General features: G+C 34.7%; 3 protein-coding genes across 3 annotated transcripts; 2 read left to right on the top strand and 1 right to left on the bottom strand.

The window, feature by feature from the left end:
• The first annotated feature begins 408 nt into the window (after positions 1 to 408).
• LOC122280349 (basic leucine zipper 61-like) lies at positions 409 to 3,280 on the top strand. The gene is made up of 4 exons (XM_043091205.1): positions 409 to 1,468; positions 1,614 to 1,704; positions 1,826 to 1,952; positions 2,531 to 3,280. Exons 1-4 carry the CDS (start codon positions 888 to 890, stop codon positions 2,686 to 2,688), a joined length of 957 nt encoding a protein of 318 aa, XP_042947139.1. The 5' UTR covers positions 409 to 887; the 3' UTR covers positions 2,689 to 3,280.
• Positions 3,281 to 3,385: 105 nt separating this feature from the next.
• LOC122280348 (glutamate receptor 2.9-like) lies at positions 3,386 to 7,838 on the bottom strand. Its single transcript, XM_043091203.1, has 5 exons — positions 7,358 to 7,838; positions 5,150 to 6,399; positions 4,702 to 5,017; positions 4,171 to 4,568; positions 3,386 to 4,070 (listed from the first exon to the last, which is right to left on the bottom strand). Exons 1-5 carry the CDS (start codon positions 7,629 to 7,631, stop codon positions 3,690 to 3,692), a joined length of 2,619 nt encoding a protein of 872 aa, XP_042947137.1. The 5' UTR covers positions 7,632 to 7,838; the 3' UTR covers positions 3,386 to 3,689.
• A 7,722-nt stretch (positions 7,839 to 15,560) lies between these two features.
• On the top strand, positions 15,561 to 22,170 carry LOC122281632 (sodium/calcium exchanger NCL-like). The gene is made up of 7 exons (XM_043093319.1): positions 15,561 to 16,037; positions 18,514 to 18,699; positions 19,011 to 19,192; positions 20,523 to 20,668; positions 20,776 to 21,058; positions 21,145 to 21,453; positions 21,709 to 22,170. The coding sequence occupies exons 1-7, from the start codon at positions 15,623 to 15,625 to the stop codon at positions 21,955 to 21,957; spliced, it is 1,770 nt and encodes a 589-aa protein (XP_042949253.1). The 5' UTR covers positions 15,561 to 15,622; the 3' UTR covers positions 21,958 to 22,170.
• Positions 22,171 to 23,415: the final 1,245 nt, after the last annotated feature.

Genomic DNA, 23,415 nt, shown 5'->3' with positions numbered 1-23,415 from the left:
TCAGTTCCTTGAAGAAAACGAGCACATTAATCCATATCCTTACCACTAAAATAATGGGTACCCACCAATTCCCAAGATCTAAATCCTGATGATCATCAGACATCATCAATCAGGTAGTTTTGATATGCACTATATATTCTTTGCTAACAAGAAAAGTGGGCCATGATCATTAGGATGATGTTTCACTTACACACAAAAAACATCAATGTGAGATATGCATATAATATAGAGGGAAATCTTACATGTATACCAATATATATATATATATGTTCTTGGTGATTAGATCAATTAATATATATAATACTAAGGTGATGGATGCCAAGCAGAGGTGTCACATCGGCACGTGGTGGCTGATTCCGCCATCTATTAAACTACACTGACGACTTCCCTGTCGAACCCTTTCCCCCCCCCCCAAGCCCTCTAATTCCTTTCACCCCCTCATTGCCACCCCCACCTCCCCTACCAGCTGTTGCTAGCTGTCTCTAGTCCCTCCCATGTGACCCCTCCGAAGGCCTATGGTCCTTAGAAAAGTCACCACAATTCATGATAAAAGAGATCAGAGATATGTATCAGCAACAAATGCTGCTTGCTTGGATTTGTCAATGAACACGTTGTTGTCGTTGTTGCCCATGTTATGTTCTGGTTCTCAACACCTTCAACTTCTCCCAAGTGTTCTCCGGATTCTAAGATTTCGATAAAGGTTATGGTTTTGTGTTTTGCTGGGTCAGCTTGTTGCTCTTAATTAACTTGATTTCCCCTATCATATATAGCCCGCTTTTTTCGCTGTCTGTTTTTGGTGTTTTGGTTCGTCTTGAATCTCTCTCTCTCTCTCTCTCAAAATTGCACATATACTTCGCTATCTGTTTTATTACTTTGTTTGGTGTTATATGGCACAATTACCACCCAAGATACCAAGCATGGCTCAAAATTGGCATTCTTCTTCTCACCAAAGAATGCCCATTTCCACCGCAAATTTCGTTCCCACCAGCAATAATACTTCCACTTCCACGGCCACCGCCACCGCCCAACAACAACATCCCTCTTGGGTGGATGAGTTCCTCGACTTCTCATCCTCCCGGAGAGGTGCCCACCGCCGCTCCATGAGCGACTCCATAGCCTTCCTCGAGGTGCCATTCATCGAGGAATGCCGGAATATTAATCCTACCAACCGCACCTCACTGATTCATGGCGCCAGCGGCTTCGACCGATTGGACGACGAGCAGCTCATGTCAATGTTCTCCGACGACATCTCCGTCACGCTGCCGCCCACTGTGTCGTCCTCCAACGCCTCCACGCCGTCCGACCACAACAGCATTGACGACGAGAACAAGCCAATAATGCCGCTGGACCAACAGCTCAAAAGTGAACCGGGCGAGGTAGAAAGCTCATGCAAACCCGAGCAACAGGCGCCACTAACCTCTGCCATCCCCACCGGAGACTCCGTCGTCGATCCTAAGAGGGTCAAAAGGTAACCATATCGATATCCTACGCATTAGAAAACACAGAAACGTTCTTCATCATTATTAGTTAATATAACTGTATGAGGTACTCATGATCATATCGGATCTGTAAAAGAAGAATGAAAACTGAATTATTTCATGGGCGGGTGCTAGAATCTTGGCAAACCGGCAATCAGCGCAGAGGTCAAGAGTGAGGAAACTACAGTATATTTCGGAGCTTGAACGGAGCGTGACAACATTACAGGTACTCATGAATAATTTACTTGCCATTGATAAAATTTATTTCTTTATTTTTCCTAATTTAATACCTGATCTTCTAGTAAAAAATGAATATTTATTTGTAATGCAAACTACTACTCATGAAGACGGAAGTATCAGCATTGTCACCAAGGGTTGCATTCTTGGACCACCAAAGGTTGATACTTAATGTTGATAACAGCGCTCTCAAGCAACGGATTGCTGCTTTGGCTCAAGATAAGATTTTCAAAGATGGTAATTAATTAGCACTTTAATTCATTATCTTCTTCTTCTTCTTTTTTAACACATGCGAGAAATAGTTTCTTTCGCATAGTTAATCCTGCATGACACGCGAGAATTCATGCTTAATTTTTGGGGTGAGTAAACTATTTAATTAAGATCCGCGTGCTTAATTTAGCATGAAATTACCAGATAATTAATTATATATGTTACTTATAATAACCATTTAGAAATTATAGAAAATATAGGGTAATGAAATTTAATGAGCCGTAATATATGAGTAACGAGCTAGCTATTGGAACTGATGATCATATTACTGTGGCTGTATCATCTCACGTACTAGCTACTTGCGGGTCTCCAATATTTAGATTATGTGCAGAAATTCGTTTAGGTCTACCTACCTAGCTACCAGAAATATTACCCTTAAATATGTGTCACTATAATTACTTCCTCGGTCACTTTGCATGTTAATGTCTGTTGAGAAGGGAGGGGCATTATCTGGGTTTCAAACTTCATGGTAATTTTCTTGGTGCTAATTTTCATGATCTCATGGCCGCTTTTCTTTTGTTCTTGTCATGGTATAATATTTTCAGCTCATCAAGAGGCATTAAAGAAGGAAATAGAGAGATTAAGGCAAATCTATCACCAACAGAACCTAAAGAAGATGATGAGCAGCCCAGGCAATCAAAATGCAGCAGGAGCAGCACAGCAGCCCCCAAGTTCTGATACCTTGGGATGTACGGCCAATTAGGAGGCCGTGGGTGGGCGCATGCATTCTGCTAACCTGGGTTTTCACGTGATGTGTTCCCACTTGTTCGCTGACATGGGGCCCCTCCAACCAAGCTTTTTTTTGGGTGGGATTTTAGAGGCCAGATTGGTGTTGACACGTTGACTGCTTAGATTGGGTGGTGAAAACATCTTGTTTTTCTTTTCCAATTTATTTGGGGATTTGGGGGTTGGAGACTGGAGTTGGGTTATTTATTTATTTGTTTATTGCTGTTTTCGTGATTACATTTTTTCTTTTCTTATTTCTAACTTTTTACTTGTTTTTTTTTTTTTTTTGGGAGGAGGGGGAGGAGGAGGAGGGTGGCAAATGATGGTGTGTTTTTGTTTGGTGGGGTTGCATTGGGATACAAGAAAGATGTCAGGGCTGAGGGGTTGTTAATGCCTGTTTGTTGTATCTTTTTCTGTGATTTTCTATCCCATTTGGCCTAATAATGTGCTAAGACTTTTGTTTATTTATTTAGTTTTTTTTTTCCTGTAAGAATGTAAATATATTGACTTTTGAGAAAGATTTTGGGATTAAGCTAAAGAATCCCAATGGATTCGTTTCGTTGCTTCCAGCTGTCTCTGTTATGGTCTTTTATGAAGCCCAAATCATATCCAACTTCTCTCTTACTCTATAAAGAGAACAAGATTTTCAGGTCATTTTCGTTGCATGGTCTATCTGTTTTTTATGTTCCTTTGGTCAATATCAAGATCATTAAATGTATGTATGAACCTAATTACATAGAGCAAGCAATAAAAGAACTATTTTCTGGTGTTGCCTGAGGCCCTGAAGTGCTAGGTGCTTCCTCCAGACTCCTTATCTACAGTTTTATATAGCAGCTGCAAAACAACAGTATTTAAGCCTGCAACAGGACTGAACTAGTCTTGCTGTGAAAATGGCGCTGGTGTTTCTACTTCTGTACATGGGAAGCCTTGGGAAGCTTTAGCAAAATTCTCTCTCCCATGCCATTGCCTCAAAAAATTTTACACCTGGGTCCTTGAATTATATGTGTTTGAAAAATTTCCAGATCTTTCAGTGATGCTGACTCTTCGAGAGAATGACTTCCTCAGATGCCACCAATGTCTCATTACAGCCAACACGAGTGTCCAGATGGTTCTATGTCCAAACAATTTGTGAGCAACAACATAGACCACAAGAGCAGCTGTCGATGTACCTGCCGTTAAAAGGAACAGAACCCAAAAGCTACTAGGGCTAAGACTTAAAATGTCATCAATCATTTCCATGTCCACGCATCTCTGGGATGTAATCATGCTGGTCTCTAAATCTAGTAATGTTCCATCCTCAAATATGTTCAGTAGTGCTTTATTTACCTCAGGAAGCAGTGGAGAACCCTTTGGAAATACCTGAGGCACCCATCAATGAAAACTCTGATCATTAATCTAAATAATTCATAGTTAATTTGCATTGATTTATACGAAAGGAAAAAGCGACTTGAAGACGTACATAACCGAATCCTCCAACTTTGAAAACGGGCCCAGCTGTTGTAAACTCCTTGCAGTATTTTGCCAGAAATAATTTGGCATAAGGAACTTCAAGAAAGGCAGCAGCGATTTCCTGGATTCTAAGTGCCTGAGCATATTCTGCAGGAGAGTCGTAATTCTTAATGTTTCTGGGGTGGATTTCTAAGACCTCCTCCAAATAACTTGCCACAAACGATCCCCTGCAGTTTCCAACCACTGCATTGCCTTTCCTCAGCGACTCAACGTCACTTACTGTGGGTTCAAGCCGCTGCAATGTGAGTATAGTGGTGAGGCTAGCAGTGAAAGTTTGAGTGAGGACAAGTGCCACAAACAGCCACACCACCATTGCCATTCGCGACAGATTGCTATGCAGTTTTCCCCCTGTGCTCAATCAGATGAAATGAAGTGATATTAGCCATATACTCTATAAAGTTTTTCAGATTGATTTCAGACAGCTATAAGCTTTAGCATCTAAGGTAAAATGATATTAAGATAAAGAAAGTTTCCCTGTTACCATGTGAGGAGAAAAGAGTAGTGAATGATGAAGAAAGCAAGATGCCCATTTGATTCAATCCGGAGCCTTTGAATTCAGGGCAGTGCTTTCGCTCTATCAACCAGATGACAAAGCCATTGTAGACAGTGATGGCTCCTATTAGCACCCACATGGCTTTTGTGAAGGGCTTCATGAATAGCCATGCTCTATCAATGCTGCTTTGGGGGCGAACGGGAACTATCATTACCAATCCTGATTCTGTGTAGGGTATTGTAAATTCTGCATGTTGATATCGCTTGGACACTATGGCTATATCACCAACTACTGCATCAAATCTCTACTCCCATGGAAGAATAAAAAAAATCATCACAAATCAAAAATGAAAACTAAAAGTTGAAATGGCAGAATAATGGATTTAAAATGTTCTCAATCATGACTTGAATTATAAAGAGAGTAGAAAATTCCTCACCTTTAAATGAACCTGCTTCACTATGTTATCATATGTTCCATTAAAGGGGGTGAAATTGTATGGCAAGTAGAATGGCAGGCTTCCAACGGCTGCTTTGAACAGATCGATTGCAAATCCTTCAAAATGAGTAGTGTTTGTTGAGTTACCGAGTGTTACATTAACATATTTTTTGAAACTCGATTTGGTGGGTACACCAATTATCAGTGGTTTGGCATCTGTTGGGGGAGTCCATCCTCTTGGAGTGATCATAGGTCCACCAGGCCAAAACACCTGCCCCAAGCCTCTCATTGAAGGCTTGTACTGACTTTTTTCATCAATTGTGACCGAGAAACCCAATCCATCTGACCAGAATCCAAGTTCATTATAACTCTTCCCAATCACATTGATGACCTGAAATCTATGTGCAGGAGCTACTTTCCGGTCAAGAAACTGAACCTTTCCACTCAAGCCGTTGAATTCACTTAGCATCATTTTATCTAATAATTGTTTGCCACCCTTGCTGCTTTCTCTCATTGCCAGGCACACTGTCCACACAGCATCATAGGCCTGCACTGCAAAAGTCCCAGGTTCATGATTGTCCTCCTCTTCTGGATTTTCCAAGCTATACTTTTTACGAAATCTATTATAGAAGTCTTGAAAATCGGGATTTTCTTGGGGGAAGTAGCTTTTGACTCCTAAAGTTCCTCGCATGGAAGAAATGGTGGAGGCATTGAGAGAATGGACAAGGCTTGTAACGGGATCGGTTGTGATCCAGACATAATCTATCTCCATCATGTTCATTTCTTTAGCCCTCTCAAAAAGTTGCACAGACAATGGCAAGGACAAATGAACCACAAAAACTCTGCATTGTTCACCTTTAAGCGTTTCAAGTTCTTTAGACAGTACTGAAGGAGAAGAAAATGGTGAGAGGGCTAAAAGATTGCTTATTTCTGCTCCTACTTCTTGCAGGGCATCAGAAAGATGAGGCATGACTCCACTGCGAAAAGAGTCGATGTCTTCATAAATTACAGCGACCCGACGCCATTCGCAGGACTGAACAATAGCAGCAATGGCTTTCATTTGTGCATTCTGGTTTGGGGAAGCTTGGAGCAGGAAGGGCCACCGCTCTAATGCCCACAGTGGAGTTGAGTCAGCAATAGAAAGGACTGGGATTTTAGCTTGGTTACCAATCTCTGCAACGAGAGAAGCTCCTTCCCACGTCCCTGGTGAGATTATAGCTTGGACTTCCTGTTTATTGATAAGATCCCAAGCTGCAAATTACCACAATATTATTATCAGAAAAATACTAGCACATCACCACTTCTTGTTTTACAATAACAATGTGAAATCCTCTAACTTGATGCTAGAACTCTGTACAGTGATCTTGTTCAGTTATATATGCAGCACTACCATGAAATCCGTTATGAAATGATAAAAAATTAAATTTATAGAACTGTTTCCTTTTAAATGAAGTTGCACTACCAGAAGTGCCCGCGTTATAAGTACATAGCTGATAGCACGATCATTTAATTTTGTTTTCCATACCTATATATTTTTGCTTTCATTCTCATAGTTCTTTCTGCTCAGTCTTCACTTTAAACTAGCTTGCTAATTATCTAGAGTCCCCTGCTTTAGAATAGCATTGATTAATTGATCTCTTTTGCAGGGGGATTAAGCTACCATATTTCACTATGCAAAACACTTTGTTCCGACATTATCTTATCCGAAGTCAGCACCTAAATATGATAGCAGGATGTCAGGCAGGTAGTATACAGAAAGACGGGGCCACCCAACCTTGGGATGACTTGATCGTATAAGAAAGGGCATGTACTTAATGTTTTCATTCTAGTAATTAATGACGTTCATGTATGGGTTGCAGAAGATATATGTTCTTATTTTGATTAAGTTTAGCAAAAAGACTCAAAATCATATACAAATTTTGTTTTTGACACTAAAAATGCTAGCTTACTTTTTTTTTTTTTTTTTTTTTTGATATTGGGGATTGGGGAGGAGGATCGAACCAAGACCTCTCTTATGGAGGCCGGGTCTCATGCCATCTGAGCCACAGGCTCTTGGCAAAATGCTAGCTTACTTGATTGTGAAGATAAGAGTGAAATTTTGTTGGACAGTTCATCTCAGTAATCTTAGCAGTAATTGTGGAAAAGACACCATCATATGCATCGATCATTAAACTAGAGAGATCTTTCATCAAATGCGATGTTTACAAACCTGCAAGAGCTTCCTGATAAGGTTGTTCCCCTTGACAAATTTTCAGGTGAAAATCGAAACTTTGATTTGTCCTGTCATGAAAATCCTTAATCGCCATTTCCATTGCCACTTTCTGTTCTTTCCCAGCTCGATTGCTGTCATCTACTATCGCTCCTATGCTACCCCTGACGTGGTCCATCCCTACTGTGGTGGTCCTTCCAAGATGATCATCTGCTGTTGCCTCTTGTGCAAGTAAGAAAACAAAGGCCAAGAAAGTGAAGTAAAACATGTCCATTTGATGCAAATTAACCTACTTTATTTGCAGCAAATGGTACTGATCATTCTATTTATACCTATAATTGCATAGGCGTCTCTCTGGTTGATCTGGTCTCTTTCTATATATCTAGTCTTTGGAATTGAATACGAGAGATCACCGGGAAGGTTCTCAAGGTTTGAACCCAATTTTGTAAAACACCAGAACTGAAAGAATGTTTGAATTGACCGCGCGCCTGATCTCCACAAACACAATGTCCATTAATTGATTGTATCTATAGCTATGGGAACTATTGATGACAGTGTAATAATATATAGGAATAGTCTTACAAGTTGGGTTGGTTGAGTCTTCGGCAAAGAAAATAGGAATAGTCGATGGCAGCATTAATTTAACAGTACTACTAGCTAGGATCGGAGTCCTTGACAATTCACAGCCATAACTATGCACATATGATTCAAGCTGCTTTGTGCAGATTTTACAACAAGAAGATTAATGTCACATGCAGGCCTTGAAAAAGACTAGAACATTTGACTTCGTAAATTTTGTCGAAATATCCGAGGTTATAGGAGAGGCCACGTATAATATAATATCCTGCATTGCATGCAGCTAGCTCGATCGTTACGTACATGAAGTTTTGTATGGCCCTTTGAAGACTTCCATGTTATTCATCAGGAGCAAAAGGTTGACAGATTCAATCGAATAATCATGTAGGAGTCTTTGGACTTGTTCATAACGCGGTGCATGCTGATCGCTTTTGTTGATCAAGACCGTTAAGCTATTATATATTGTATGTAAGTCGACGCACGGACGTTGGACCATACCGTTAAGCTAGCTAGAATCTTGACTCTAAATTAATATTTTGATTGAAATTTTTTTATTGGATTTTAAAAATAGATAGAGAAAAAGTTTGGTAAAAATATTTTAAAGTTAAAAATCTATTTAAATATAATTCTTTTTGAAGTTTAAAAAAAAATATAGTAATTTTATATTTTATTTTAAATTTTATAAAAATTATAATGGTAAAGGAAAAATTAAAAATTAAAAATTATTTTATATTTAATATCTTTTTAAAAAAAAGTGAAAATTTTCAAAAATTATATGTATTCTCGTTATGAGGACCCTTAAATCATGATGTTCTGCTACCATAACAAGTGGCACGCTAGCTAGGATGCAGAGTAGGACCCATGTTCACATAAATACGTACACCTAGCTACAAGGATGCTAGTACAACATTCGAATTTGGACCTAAGATAAATAATATCAAGTAGTTTCATCCTTGGTAAGTTTTCTCCCTCTTTTATAATTTAATATTTTTTCAGCCAATCATTCATGTAAACTAAATTAAAAGTACATTGTCTTTTCTTATCATAGGTGCCGCTGCCAAATCGTTTTCACATAACTGCACTCTTATATATTTCTTACTCTAATCAATAACAGAACTTGACGACTTTCATATATTGTCATAAGTTTGCTCCCCACTTAAAAAAAAAAAGTGTAGTCCCGCCGAGGCCAGCTAGCTAGCTAGCATGCTATCCACTTTTCAACGCATCCAACCAACCTCTACTTGATTTCGATGCATGCAACAACCTTTCATTATTTGGCGCCATATATATGCTGCTGATATATATGATCCAAGAGATGAGGCCGACATTTGGATGCCAATCAACCATCGAAGTCGGCACCTCCAAACAAAGATCGTGTTCTCTCTTCACTGTGGAGTGTGGAGCATATTCTTCGCATTGCCACAGGTTATGTTGAGGAAAAGTTGTGTCCGCACATTAAAGGAGGAAAAGTTGTGTTCGCACGTTAAAGTCAATGATGTAGGGATTTTCTAATGTTAAGGAATGCGGATGAGATAATTTTGTTAATAGTAAAAAAAGTAGTTTATAAATAGTAATGAGATGATTTGAGTTATGTTTTATGAAATTTTAAAAAATGAGAAAGAAAAAATTAAATAAAAAATATTATAAAATTAAAATATTGTTAAAATATAAATTTACTTTTGTAATTTAAAAAAAATTGAATTGTTTTTGTACGAAAGTTTAGAAAAATTATAATAATAATTCGTTTGAAAAAAATTGTAATGATCATTATTTGAAATTATTATTTTTAAGAAGTAAATAAGATAGGATGAGATGTGATGAAAACTATTTCTAAACATCCCTAATTGGTACGTGATTGTTCAATAATATATATATAAGTTGTTTCTGTTCTCAAAGAATTGCAGAAGATCTATACATGTAAAGAATTTATAAAAAAAATAAAAAATATTTCTATACATGTCAGCTATTGATATACTAAAATTATAAAATTTGAAATTTAAAATTTAAATTTAAAAAAAAAATGACAAAATAATTTTGGTACTTAAAAAGTATATTATTTATATATACTTGTAGCACTACTCTTGAAAATAACCTCTCGAAAGAATAAAAAGGGGACCAGCTTGTCAAGACTATGAGATTGGATTAGGGGTGTAATCGGTCCGGTTCGGTCCGGTTTTGTACAAAATTGAGGACCGAACCGGTAGATATCGATTTTGTATTTTTTAAAACCGATTACGCACCGATTTTCCTCCTAAACCGGTATTCCGGTTTTACCGGTTTCCGGTCCGGTTTTTCGGTTTTAATAAAATATAAATTTTTTATAAAAATTCAGTTTAAAAGAAAAAACTGATTTAAAAAATTCTGTTTACCATTTACAAAAATCTGCTTTGCAAAAAAAATCTGCTATGTAAAAAAATTCTACTATAAAAAATCTGGTTTATAAAAAAAAAAAATCTGTTATATAAACAAAATTCGCTATATAAAAAACTGCTATAAAACAAAAAATAAAATAAGAAATCTAGTGTAAAAAAAAATCTGCTATAATCCTATATTAGACGATTAGTATTAGTATATATATATTAGTATTAGTTATAGTTATATAATATATTAGACAATATAATAGTATTAATATTAGACTATTAGTATAGCTATATGTTAGTATTAGTTTTGATGATTTAGTATAACTATATTAGTATGAGTATAACTATAATCTATATTAGAATATTAGTATTAGTATATATGTGATTATTTTTTATGTGATTAAAAATTATATATAATATAAAATATATTATATATAATATTAATATATAAATAATACCGGTCCGGTCCGGTCCAAAACTAATCAAAACCGAAACTGGATTGATTCCGGCCGATTTTTCATTTATGAAAACCGGTTCCGGACCGAACCAATCCAAAACCGGCACAACCGGTCTGGTCCGGTTTGGTCCGGGCCGGTTTTTCGGTTTGCCGGTTTTTTTTTTACACCCCTAGATTGGATTTAAATTTTATAGAGTTTCTATTCATATTCTATGATCAAATTGAAAAGGAGATCAACACAGTAAATCATTCAATATTTATTGAGTATGTAATTTATGAAAAACTCACTCAAATATTAATAAATTTTAAAAACTTCTAAAAGTTTCAAATCTCGAGAGGCTAATATTGTAATACTACTTATCATCTCAATGTTTCTCATCTTCTTATCATCTTATGATATAGTATTAGATGATTAGAGACTATTTATTATATTTTATTTGTGAACCTATCATTTAATGTCATATCATGATATGTTAAAAAGATGATAAAAAATAGATGATGAACATATATATATTTATATTAAAGAACCATTATATACTTTGCGTATGAAATGAAATAATATTGAATAAAAAAAAAAACCTTACTTTTATAAACGTGGTAACGCTACAGAATTGAATTAGGATAATAATTAAAATAGTAACACTTTTAATTGGCCCACTTACTATAATAATTATATTAATGGTTAATTATTTATTTATTTTACCATTGATTTGCATGATTATACAATAATTAGTTAACAAACGCTTTATTCAATTTGTTGGTGCGCTTTTACTTTTGGAATATATGTTTTTTAAGAATGATGCTATAGGTATCGAAAAGAATGCACCTTTTCTTTTCTTTCTTGAATATCTTGAATATATTTAAAAAAAAAAAAAGAAAAAGAAAAAGTAGTTGCACTAAACTAAACTAATGCACCTTCGTTGTCACGTTACTTAGCACATGCATAATTTACTCAAGCACCTAAAATGTGTTTAGCTCTTAGCCCTTCTCAACATATTCTACTATTATTTATTATTTTATTATTATTATTTATTTATTTTTATTATTATTTAATATTTTATTGATATTTTTTACTTACTTTTCATTATTATTAACAACATGCCTCATCACTTCTCAGCATTAAAATCCAACCTAAACATGGCCTTTTCTCCCCATAAGGAATCCCATCAACTTTGGAGTCTGGAAACGATAAAGACACTTGAATATATTTAAATAAGTACAAAATCTCATTTTTTCAATTTATATATTTATCTATCTTCTATTGGAGACATTAGACTCTTACAATAATAATTTAAGGGGCTTAATTTATTTTTTATTTCTTAGAAGTAGAATGGATGGAAAGTGAAAAATTATACTCACTATTTTTTCACAGCACCTACTTTTATTTTTTATTTTTATAATTTTGTTTTCTCTTAACAAGTATATGGTGTAAGAATGATGAGTTAAAAAACTTAATTAATTTAATAGAAAAAAATAAAAACAAATGTGATATGTAACATATGCATATGGATAACAAAATCCTTTCAAAATCGAGGGAGATCATATGGTACATTATGTTTGGTTAATAAGTAATTAGACTATTTCATTATTATTCAAAAATTATTCATTATTTTTTATTAACATTTATTATTATTATTCATAAATTATCTAAGATCACTCTAAAATAACGTAGCTAATTCGGAATTGTGAGTCTTAGACTCTGTTTAGATGTTGAATAAAGTTTATATGAGTTGAATTTTTTATGAATAGTAGTGAGTTAAGATGACAAAATGAATTTTATGAGGTCCACTTATGATTAATTTAGATGTTAAACTGCGTTTAGATGTATTTATAGGAAGCTAAAATTAATTGTAGATCTTATGTATAAAGAGTTAAGTTAAAAAAAATTTATAGATTTTAAGTATAAAAAAATTAAAATTAAGATAAATTTAAAAATTTAAAAATTAAATATTTACATGTTAAATTAAAATTAAAATTAAATTTAACTGAATTAATTTTAATAAAATTGATTTTAGTTAAATCTAACTTCCCATGTTTGGGTTACGTAGGTAGTTGCATTATTTATCGGGTACGAAGGGGTAGGGCCCAATTAGATATGGGTGGTTTGAACATTTTTGACCCCTCAGGAGAGGCCTGGGTGAGGGGGCATAGTAATGATTGTATGCACGTGATGAATGTCAGCGGCTAATATTAATAATAGGAAATAATAGCAATCCTGATGGGTTCGAAGTTTTTTTTTTTTTAATAAATTTAATATCATAATTTTTTTAAAAAATATTAAAAAAATGATATTAAATTAAAAAAAAAAAAAAAAAAACTCGAGATTCAGGAGCCAGTGGGATCCCTGACACCACCCACAATAATAATACAGACACCACATCTTGCCCCCACCGCCCGCAGAAGATAATAATACAGACACCACATCTAGCCCCCAACGCCCACAGAACACAGGAAAATGATATTGACCCTTTCAGCTGTTGCTGGGAGATTTTGCTCTTCTTCTTCTCCTCTTCTTTTTTGTTTTTTTTTTTTTTTTAAAGATTAAAGAATTATTTTTTAATAATATTATAATTTTTAATTTTTTTAAAAATACATTAAAAAAACTATAAGCAGTCGGTGTGTATAAGCTTGAGACAAACGGCATTGGCGTAAAAAAATTAAAACGACACAATTTCAACTTTTAGACAATTGTCCCATTTCCCCAATCAGATCCTCATTCCTTCTCCTCTGTATTTAGAATACTCAAAGGCTTGTCAAAACTCATTGAGCATTTGTACCAAATGAGAGACTTTGACAAAGCAATTATAGAAAATAAGAGTTTAAGAAATTAGAAAAACAAATTTTGAATCTAATAAGAGGAAGCATAAATGTAGACTGAGAAAAGAAAAAACTTTACTAATACTTGATAAAGCTATCGACGAAGAAGATCCACATAAAAATACTTAAGAAAATAGAGATCCACAATCCTAGACGTACAGGATGACGAAACACGATGCCGAGCCCTATTTTAGATTTTCAACGAGTATTTTATTTCTTTCTTATTACAAGTTGTGGCGCACTTCTTTTATTCTTCTATATAGAGCTTCTATACTAGTAAAATGATGGAATTGGCTCAAACGAGTATGAAGATGAAAAAACACAGAGGATTCAGATGATCAAACACGAGGAACAAACTCATTTGAAAGCTAGACGAACCCAAATCTCTATTTTATTTTTCTTATTTCTTATTTCATAAGTTTAGCCTTTTTTTTTTGAGTCATGCTACACAACCCTCCAACCCCCCAACACTCCACTTATTTTTTAATTTTTATTATTTTATTTATTATTTATTATTTAATATATAAATAATAAATAAAATAATTAAATTAATTAAAAAAAATAAATTCAAAAAAAAATATTAAAAAAATATTAAAAAATAAAAAAGAGGTGCGATGTTGGGGAGTTGGGAGGTTGAGAAGATTTATTCCAGAACAAAACATACGCTTTTAACAATTCTGCTCGGCAAAAGTGATTGACCTACTACTTCTTAACAATTTATTTACAATTATGAATTAAAATAAGAAAATGATAATTAAATCCATAAAATTGATCGAAGAAAATGATCGATAGAATTATTTTATTTTATTTTTATTTAATAATTAAAGAAGTAAATATTAGTGAATTGATATTTATTATTATTATTTTTAAATATTTAAAATTGTATAAAAATAATTAAAAAAAGAAGAAAAAATAAAAAAAAATCATTTACCCTGTATCGGTTAATTTCATCTATTGTCTATTTGTACTACTAGCATTGTCTATTAAAATAATATAATTTTTATCATTTAAGTTTAACTTTTATTATGATTTAATGTTTTCAAATATTTAGAAAGTCCTATTATTATTATTTTATTAAGAATTGTAAATTAATTATGATTAGATGGCAAGGATATCTTCAGTGAATAATAATAATAATAAAAAGATGGTAAGGATATCATATCACGACTCTTTAATTAGGTGTTGTCGTTTGTATGTAATTAATTTGTAATCTAGATTGGACTTTCGCCCTTCTCTTTCCCGTAACACGTCCATTCCCCCCATCAAATCACTGAGTCCTTTAGATGTGTACGTACTGGGCCATTACTGTCACTTAATGCTGCCCCCACTCTTTCATCACCCACGACGTTCTCGCCCTGTTACTCCTAACAAAAAAATTTTAAATATAAATACACACATTAATGTATTTTTTATATTTTATTTTTATTAAATATTAATATATAGATAATAAGTAAAATAATTAAATTAATTTAAAAAATCTAAATCTAAAAAAAATTAAAAAAATTATTATATATAATATATAGATTTATAAATAGCAAAACTCTGCTGCTAATATTGATTGTTCCCTCTCCCCCACCTACTTGCAATGGTAAAAACGAAAAATAAAGTTCACGGATGGAAGTATGTCTTTTCTCTTGTCATTATGAATTATTCAAATTTTAAATAATTTTCCTTTCTCTGTGGGATTCCGAGCCAGACTCATTAAATAGGCATCCAAAATGGGAAAAACGTTAAAGATGTTCCCCATTTGCGATATGGCTGGGGCACCGCTGGCTCTAGAATTTTTTTTATAATATTTTTAATTATTTAAAAAAATATAAAAATTGATAATAATATTAAATAATTTTTTTTCTTAATTTTTCTATATCATTCAAAAAAAAAAAAAAAAAACCAAAAAAAAAAGAAAGAAGCCAGCGGTGGCTTAAGTTTTGCCCTTTATGTTCAAATAATTCAGTCTCCTGACACGTAAGCTTTCATCCTCTCATATATGTATGTATGCATGGATGATGATCATGTCCGCACAAAACAACTCCAGAAAGCTCTCACTACTCTCAGATGTCTAGGGCCGTGTCCAAGCATCTAACCCTCTCCTTCCTCCTCCTCTTCTTCCTAATCTTGTGCGATCCCTTCTATGGCCGCTTCATCACCCACCCTACGTCCTTCTCTTTATCTTCTGATCTAGTCTCCGATGGGGTCCACCAGCTTCGTGGCCCGCCCTACCTCGCTCTCAACCGGTCCTCTTCCTTCTCTGCCGAGTCCACTTGCGAGCAGACCTACGGGTTCTTGCCGTGCACCACCACCGTCCTTGGAAATATCTTCCTCATCGTCGTCTATGGCTACCTCATGTTCCTCTCCGCCACCTATTTGTCCAAAGGCAGCGAGCTCTTGTTGGAGATTCTTGGCCCCGGTATTATTGGCGGTTTGTTCCTTCCAATCCTCGGCGCCCTTCCGGATGCCATGCTTATTCTCGGTGCGCACTTTTATTCACTTTTCGATTTTTCTCTATTTATTTTGTGGAAAAATTGTAATTTGGATCTATTTTTTCTTTTTGTTTCTTTGGTCTGTTTGTGTGTTGAAAAGCGGAAGAAAATAATTTTATAACTCCGAAGTTAATGTCAAATTGTCGAGTTTCTTTCTTCGTTTTTTTTTCTATCTTTTATATTTAGAAAAATCAGTTACAAGTATAATTATCTACTAATATGTATACTAATTTATTATAATTAGTTAAAAAATAAATTTTATTAAAAATAATAATAATTTAAATTTTAAATAATAACGAATGAATATTGATACGTATATAACGTACGTGACTTTAATTATATATAACAAAATTCTTTATATTTTCTCAGCAACTAAATATAAGATAGACTGATCACAAGGAAAAAGAAAAAAAATTTTTTTTTGGATCCTATCTGTTAAATTTTTTCTTCTCGCCCTATAAAACTTTCTAACAGAAACAAATTTTTTAAAAGATTTTAAAAGAGTTTTGTTAGAAGTAGTATTCTAATTTGCTTATCAATATTAATTTATTTATATGTTAAATATAAATTGATACTATTTTTAATAAAATTTACTTTTTAACCCATTACATTATATACTTATAACTAAATTTTTTTTTATTAAAAATCTTTTATATATAGAAAAAAAAAGAATATTCTTGCTGTGATTACGTGGAGATGTCTATAAAGAAAAAGTTTAGTTGCAAGTACAATTGTGCACTAATATGTGCACCAATTTATTGTGATTGGATAAAAAGTAAATTTTATTGAAAAAAATGCTAATTTAAAATTTAAATAGGAATGAATTAGTATTGATACATAGATTAGTACACGACTTTGCTTGTATATAGCAAAACTCGTCTATAAAATACTCTGATTCAGTTTGCTTCCCCACCTGCCCTTCCCGTTCTTTAAACTGTCACGGTACTTCTGATTCCAAACCCAACACTTCCTGACCTAAGTTGAGTCGTTTCAACTTTTGGGCCTAGATTCCGTGTATGGTATTTCATTGAGTAGTTATACCGAAACTTTTGTCCCGAATAACCACCGAATCAGGCCATTTTTAAAAAAAAAAAAATTCATTCATTTTTTTATATTCTTAAATATATATATTTTTTAAAATAAAAAATTTTACAAAATTACTAAAAAATATTTAATTAATCTCTAAGTTAAAAAAAAGAAAAGAAAAAAACCAATTCAGTAAACTTTGGATCTCGAATTCGGGACTCAAAACATTTTTTTATTTCATTTTTGTTGAATAATAATAGACTTACTAGTCTTTTACTACCATTTTATTACTTTTTTTATTTTTTTATTTTTTATTTTTAATTAATGATTAAAGAAGTGAATATTAATGAAATTAGATATTTTCTTAATTTTTTTTATTGATTAAGAATGTTAAAAAAATACTTACAAGAAAAAAATAAAAAAAATAAAAATTTCAAATGCACTAGAGTGATAAGGGAGTAGTAAAATTGTGAGAAGCCTATCATTACCCTTTTTTTCATATTGGCATAAGCGTAAGAATAAAATAAGAATAAAAGACCGGGTCGAAATACGGATTGAGTAGTAAGAGTTCGGTGGAGAAGGTGAGCAAATATGGTGTAGGAAATTCAAACAGTTTGCTCATTTGTTGCCGACTAATAAACAAGGACGCTAACTCGTTTGTTTTTCAAACTTTTCAACTCATTTTATCTCATTTACTTATTATAACTTTTTCAAATTTTCATACAAAATAAAATAAATAATTCAGCTTTTTAAAATTCCAAAATAATAATAATATTTTATTCAATTTTCAACTTTTATTTCAACTCATCTCATCTATAACAAGACCTAAATAATGCTGTTTTGTTTTCCTATTAGGTTTTGCTAAAAAGGCTTCAAACCTGCTTAGGCAGGCTTAAAATGGAACTTCTTGGATAATTCGAAAGAACTAGGAGTTTGTTACTGAATTTTGGTAGTGTTAAGAAGTCTTGAAGCTTTCCTGGTTGTTTTCTATCCTTCAAAAGTAAAAATAAAATAGAAATGATGATAGTCATTTAACCATTAATTTACTTATTGTTTTGGTCCGAAGGGATCTTGAAGAGGTTTCTCGACATTAAAAAAAAAAAAATTTACTTATCATTGTTTTTGTCATAGCTCACTTAGGGTGTGAGCTAAACCTCAAACTTCTCCAAAATTTGCTAATTTTAGTTTGCTTAGATGTCATACGCTCTTGTTGGTTCATTGTGCTAAATAGGTCTGACCGGTTACCGATTGGTGTTCTTATGTTATCGTTTTGTGTAAATATTTTCTTTCTGTTTGTTTATCAATCAAGATTTTATCTTCGATAAATTTGACTCTACTATCTCTCTCTTTCTTACTGCATTTTATATGTCAGAGCCATTGAAAATTCCCCACATTTCGATTGATTTTCTAATGCTTCTTATAATCTCTTGCCTTGTATAGTATCCGGTCTTTCAGGAAGCACAGAAACTGCTCAAAGTCAAGTTTCTGTTGGTATGGGCTTGCTAGCTGGTTCAACTGTTATGCTTCTTACGATAATATGGGGAACATGTGTTATTGTTGGCAAGTGCGACCTTGTTGATGGAGTTGCACAAGATGCACAAGATACAAAAGGGTTTAATTTAACGGGTATGTATGTCCTTTGGTTTTTAGTGTGTAGTCCCTTATCTGTAACTATATCAATAATATCTCCTTTTTAATGTGATCCTGAGGCAAGTATACATGGGACCCACCTGATATGTGGTAGACATGCATAAATTATGCCATCCACCGAACTGTGTTGCCTTGTGAACTTGTGAGAGTCATGAATGGATGTTTAAGTTATTATCCTAGACATCTGAATCGTTTGTTTATGTTTCCTGTAGAGTGAACTGCTCTGTAACTGTAGGATTAAACGTGTTACATGGATTCATGACCCAATAAAATCCCCATGGTTGCAGAATCGGGTGTTAGTACTGATATCTGGACTAGCTATGCTGCAATGATTATGGTGATTTCTGTCATCCCATTTTTAATTGTTCAAATACCACAAGTCCTCAGTTCAACCTCAGGAAGGCACTTGGCAATCTTGATTGCACTTATTGTCTCTCTCCTACTATTGATTTCCTATTGTCTTTATCAAGTAAGTGTGTATATGCCATAATTATATTTTCCGTACAGTTTCATTATCCATCCTTATCTAAATTTTCCGTTCTCCTTTGGATCATTTTGGATGGCCCTTTTTGTCTGATGTGGAAACTTTGGAAATTTGTTCTACTGAGGGTTTAGACAGAGTTATTAAACCTGTATTCTAGCTGGTTAGAATGGAAGCCGTGCTTTTGGGCTCTAGTTTATCTTATGGACCTGATAGGCAACCAAACTGGTCCATGATCAGATTGTTAAAACTGCTGGTTTTAATTAATAAATGGTTGAAGTCAAGTTTGGGGATGGCAAGAGTTTTACTTCGGGGTTTTATAAGGGAAGTGAACTCTGGCCCCTTCAGAAGCTTGACAACACCAAACTATTGAGCTATTTTTTTGGTTTGACGAAAGCTTGTACCATTGATAAACTAAACTTGTTTTCTTAATACACTTAACCTGTTAAATGCTTGGTGCTGCTCTAATGACTTAATTTTAGATGCTAAGAATTCGCACTTGGTTCACTTGCTAAAGAATAAGAAAGAGGGATTACCATGGATTTAGGTTTGATCCTATTCCATATAAAATAAAATTGAGATTAACATGCATAAAACCCATAGGGGTTGGCTCAAGTGGTAAAGGCCTTTTGCTTGGGTGTATGCTCCCCTTAGATCTAAGATTCAAATCTCCTTGGGTGCAAACAATTTCTATGGGCCATTGGATTGTAAGATTTTTATCTTAAATTACCCGAAATGAACTTGCGGGAAACTCCTTGCCAAGGGTCTGTGCACCCCCGGGATTAGTCAGAATGCTATTTTCCAGACACCCGGTGCCAATAAAAAAAAATATGCATAACCTGTCAAATGCTTGGTGTGGGTTTAATGACTTAATTTTAGATGCAAAGGTTTAACACTTGGCACTTGGCACACCCGCTTAAAAATAAGAGGGGAATCTCATGTAAATACCATGTATTTAGGTTTGATCTTATTCCATATAAAATCTGATTGAGATTTTGACCTCACAGTATGCAAGTGGTGAAATTTAATTTTCTGCCAAGTAATTTTGAAGAAAGTCCCGAAGCACACCTCAAATGAAGTACTCCCGAGGTAGTTTTAAGTACTTCATTGTCCACCATCCTTAGCTCCTCTTTAGAGACTTGGGACAGTGCACATTGGGCCATAAGGTTTTCTATTTTTTTATTCCCTGTTCGTTGTTGCCAAGGGAACTTGAAGTTGAGGAACATTCCATTAACCATAATCTCAACCTCGCTCCTTTTGCATATGGTGAATTGAGAGCATTGATTGTTGGATGGATAATGTGGAAAACCTTTTGCAGGTCCTTCAACCTTGGATCCAGAGGAGGAAATTATCTTATGTGAAGCACAAGCGCGTAATATTAGGACTTCTAAGGTATCTAAAAGACCGGGCAGTGGGAAGGCTGCTCAAAGATAATGGTGAACCTGATGAGGAAGGCATTAAAAAGTTAGTCTTTTTTGTTAAATCTTGATTTTCTTAAAACTTGTAACAGTTTTTTTCCCATTACAAAGCCTTTCCTGGTATTTGCTGATTTCTGTTCAATATCATGACAGGTTGTTTTCTGTAGTAGACACAAATGGCGACGAAAAAATTTCATATGGTGAATTGAGAGCATTGGTTGTTGGAATTCGGTTTGAAGAGATTGACCTGAATAAGGATGATGCTGTAGATAAATTAATGAGAGATTTTGATACATCCCAAGATGGTCACATTGATGTGACAGAGTTTGTCAAGTGCATTTCCAAATGGCTGAAGAGGGCAACGACAATGCGTATACCGACTGCCTCTGGTGGTCCTCGTTCTCACACGCTTAGGTTTTTAAATGCCTTTCACCTGGTAATTAAGTTGAGCTGTATTGTGTTCAATCATGATTTTCATATCAAACAAGATGCTTGACTTCTTTGGAAACTCATTTATTATAGGACACAGATAGAGAGCATGATCTGTTGTACGTGGGTGATGAAAGTGATGAAGTATTGGAGGATGCTGGGGGTTCCAGGTGGACATCTATCAAAGCAGTGCTATTGTTGTTGCTGGGAACTCTCATTGCTGCCGCATTTGCTGACCCCTTGGTAGATGCTGTAGATAACTTTTCTGATGCCACCAGTATTCCTGCTTTCTTCATCTCCTTCATTGCTCTGCCTTTGGCTACCAACTCTAGCGAAGCTGTGTCAGCAATTATATTTGCTAGTCGTGACAAACGTCAAACTGCCTCATTGACATTTTCTGAGGTTTGTTTCTCATCCCCCACTCTTCATATTGGCTTGTTCTATAGGGTGGAATGCCGGATAAATTACCAAAGTTTCAAGATATATATACCAAATGGTGGTTTTGGTGTCTTAGCTGAAGGAAAACAATAAAGCCAAAATATGGATATCAATGTCATTTATTGATAGGTAGAATTACAACTATATATTTTGCATCTCTTGTACATCGATTGATTTGAAGTGATCGAGTCTAATTCATATATTTGTTGGTGCATGCAGCTATATGGGGCAGTAACAATGAATAATGTCCTCTGCCTCTCAGTGTTCTTAGCCCTTGTTTACGTTAGGGGACTGACATGGGATTTCTCATCGGAAGTGCTGGTTATTGTTATTGTCTGCCTTGTAGTGGGTGGCTTTGCCAGCTTCCGCACCCATTTCCCGCTCTGGACAGCTCTTGTAGCTTTCCTACTTTACCCATTCTCCCTCGCCCTGATCTATGCTCTCGACTATGTTTTGGGCTGGTCATAGATTCACAGCTCAATGCACAAAATTTTGATGAGGATATATTCCATTTCCTGTACGTAGAACGGAGGTTGTTTCTTTTTAATCAGATGTTACTGTTTATTTTGTAATACATTTAAGCGTCTTGGTTTATATTTAAACTTTTTTGAGAGCAGCCACAGTATGGGCATATTTGTAGTTGCATAACTATTGCTTTCGAAGTCATCTTTTTTCTTGGCATTTGACCTTTGGCTGCTTTTGATGATATCCCTGAACAAAATCTGTGGCTAGTGTTGATCCCATTACTTATTTACCATCTAACTTCCTATAAAAGTGGGTACAAGAGTGTGATTGAAGTATTTCAATTTACAGCTCAGAAATTTGCACAAGGTTGCATGAATATTCACCTGAAACTCAGGACCGGAGGTTTTTTTTTGGTTGTTTAATCTGGCACCACGGTTATACTTTTAATTTCCAAGATGGTCCTTTCAAAAAAGTTATTCAAACTTAAATAGAAGGAAAATAAATTCATGAAAATAAGTTTACACAAATAGTGTAATGGATTAGATTAGAATTAGAAGGGACTAGAACAATCTGTAATGGAATTCATCTATATTGAGTAGAAAAAAACAGGGAAATGATAAGGCTCTCTTCGAGGGGAGCTCATTCGTGAATGAGATGAAAACAGAATATAACTTTCTTACTTTTCTTCTAGATGATTTCCCACGCTAATGTTATGCTAGATATACTAGTAATGAAGAAAGGCAGGATTGCCCCTTGTTGGTTACAGACTTAATGCTTTAATAGATAAAATGGGTCATGCTCCTGGCCGGCCCGTTAGTGGCCCAAACACTATCCTCCTTTCCGCCGATGCCCTAGCTCATCCCTTTCAGTCCAGCCCATACACGGAACCCATGTCACAGCATTAAGTGTTATGAGATAAGTTAAGTGAACTAGTGCCGAGTTCTTCTTCTTCTGTTCTCTTCCCAGCAGTGGCGGCGTGTAACAATCTCCCCCCCCATCAAAACACCTTGCCCACAAGGTGGGGATAATCGGTGCAAAGCTGTGTGTAAGGCTCCCATGAGGCGTCGTCCGGCGTTTGACCAGTCCAGCGAACCAATAGCTCGACAACCGGTAAGTTTTTCACTTTCTTCAACCTCCGGTGGAGGATCTCCTCCGGTTCCGGTTTTATAACGCCATTTTTGTCAATGGGAGGTAGAGTAGGAAAGATACTGACTTGGGATCCCAATTTTTTCTTTAACTGTGAGATGTGAAAAACATCATGGAGTTGTGATGAAGGGGGTAGTCGGATTCGGTAAGCAACTTCACCGATCTTGTGAGTGACCTGAAAAGGACCATAAAATCGAGGTGAAAGTTTCAGACTTTGGTGATGGCGAAGTGAAGACTGTCGGTATGGCTGGAGCTTGAGGTAAACCCATTCCCCGATGTCTGACTGCACTTCTTTTCTATTTTTATCTGCATATT

The sequence above is a fragment of the Carya illinoinensis genome, chromosome 11 (assembly GCF_018687715.1).
Source record: "Carya illinoinensis cultivar Pawnee chromosome 11, C.illinoinensisPawnee_v1, whole genome shotgun sequence".
NCBI lineage: Eukaryota > Viridiplantae > Streptophyta > Magnoliopsida > Fagales > Juglandaceae > Carya > Carya illinoinensis.
Note: the sequence above shows the minus strand (reverse complement) of the source record. Positions and strands in the feature narration are given on the sequence as shown.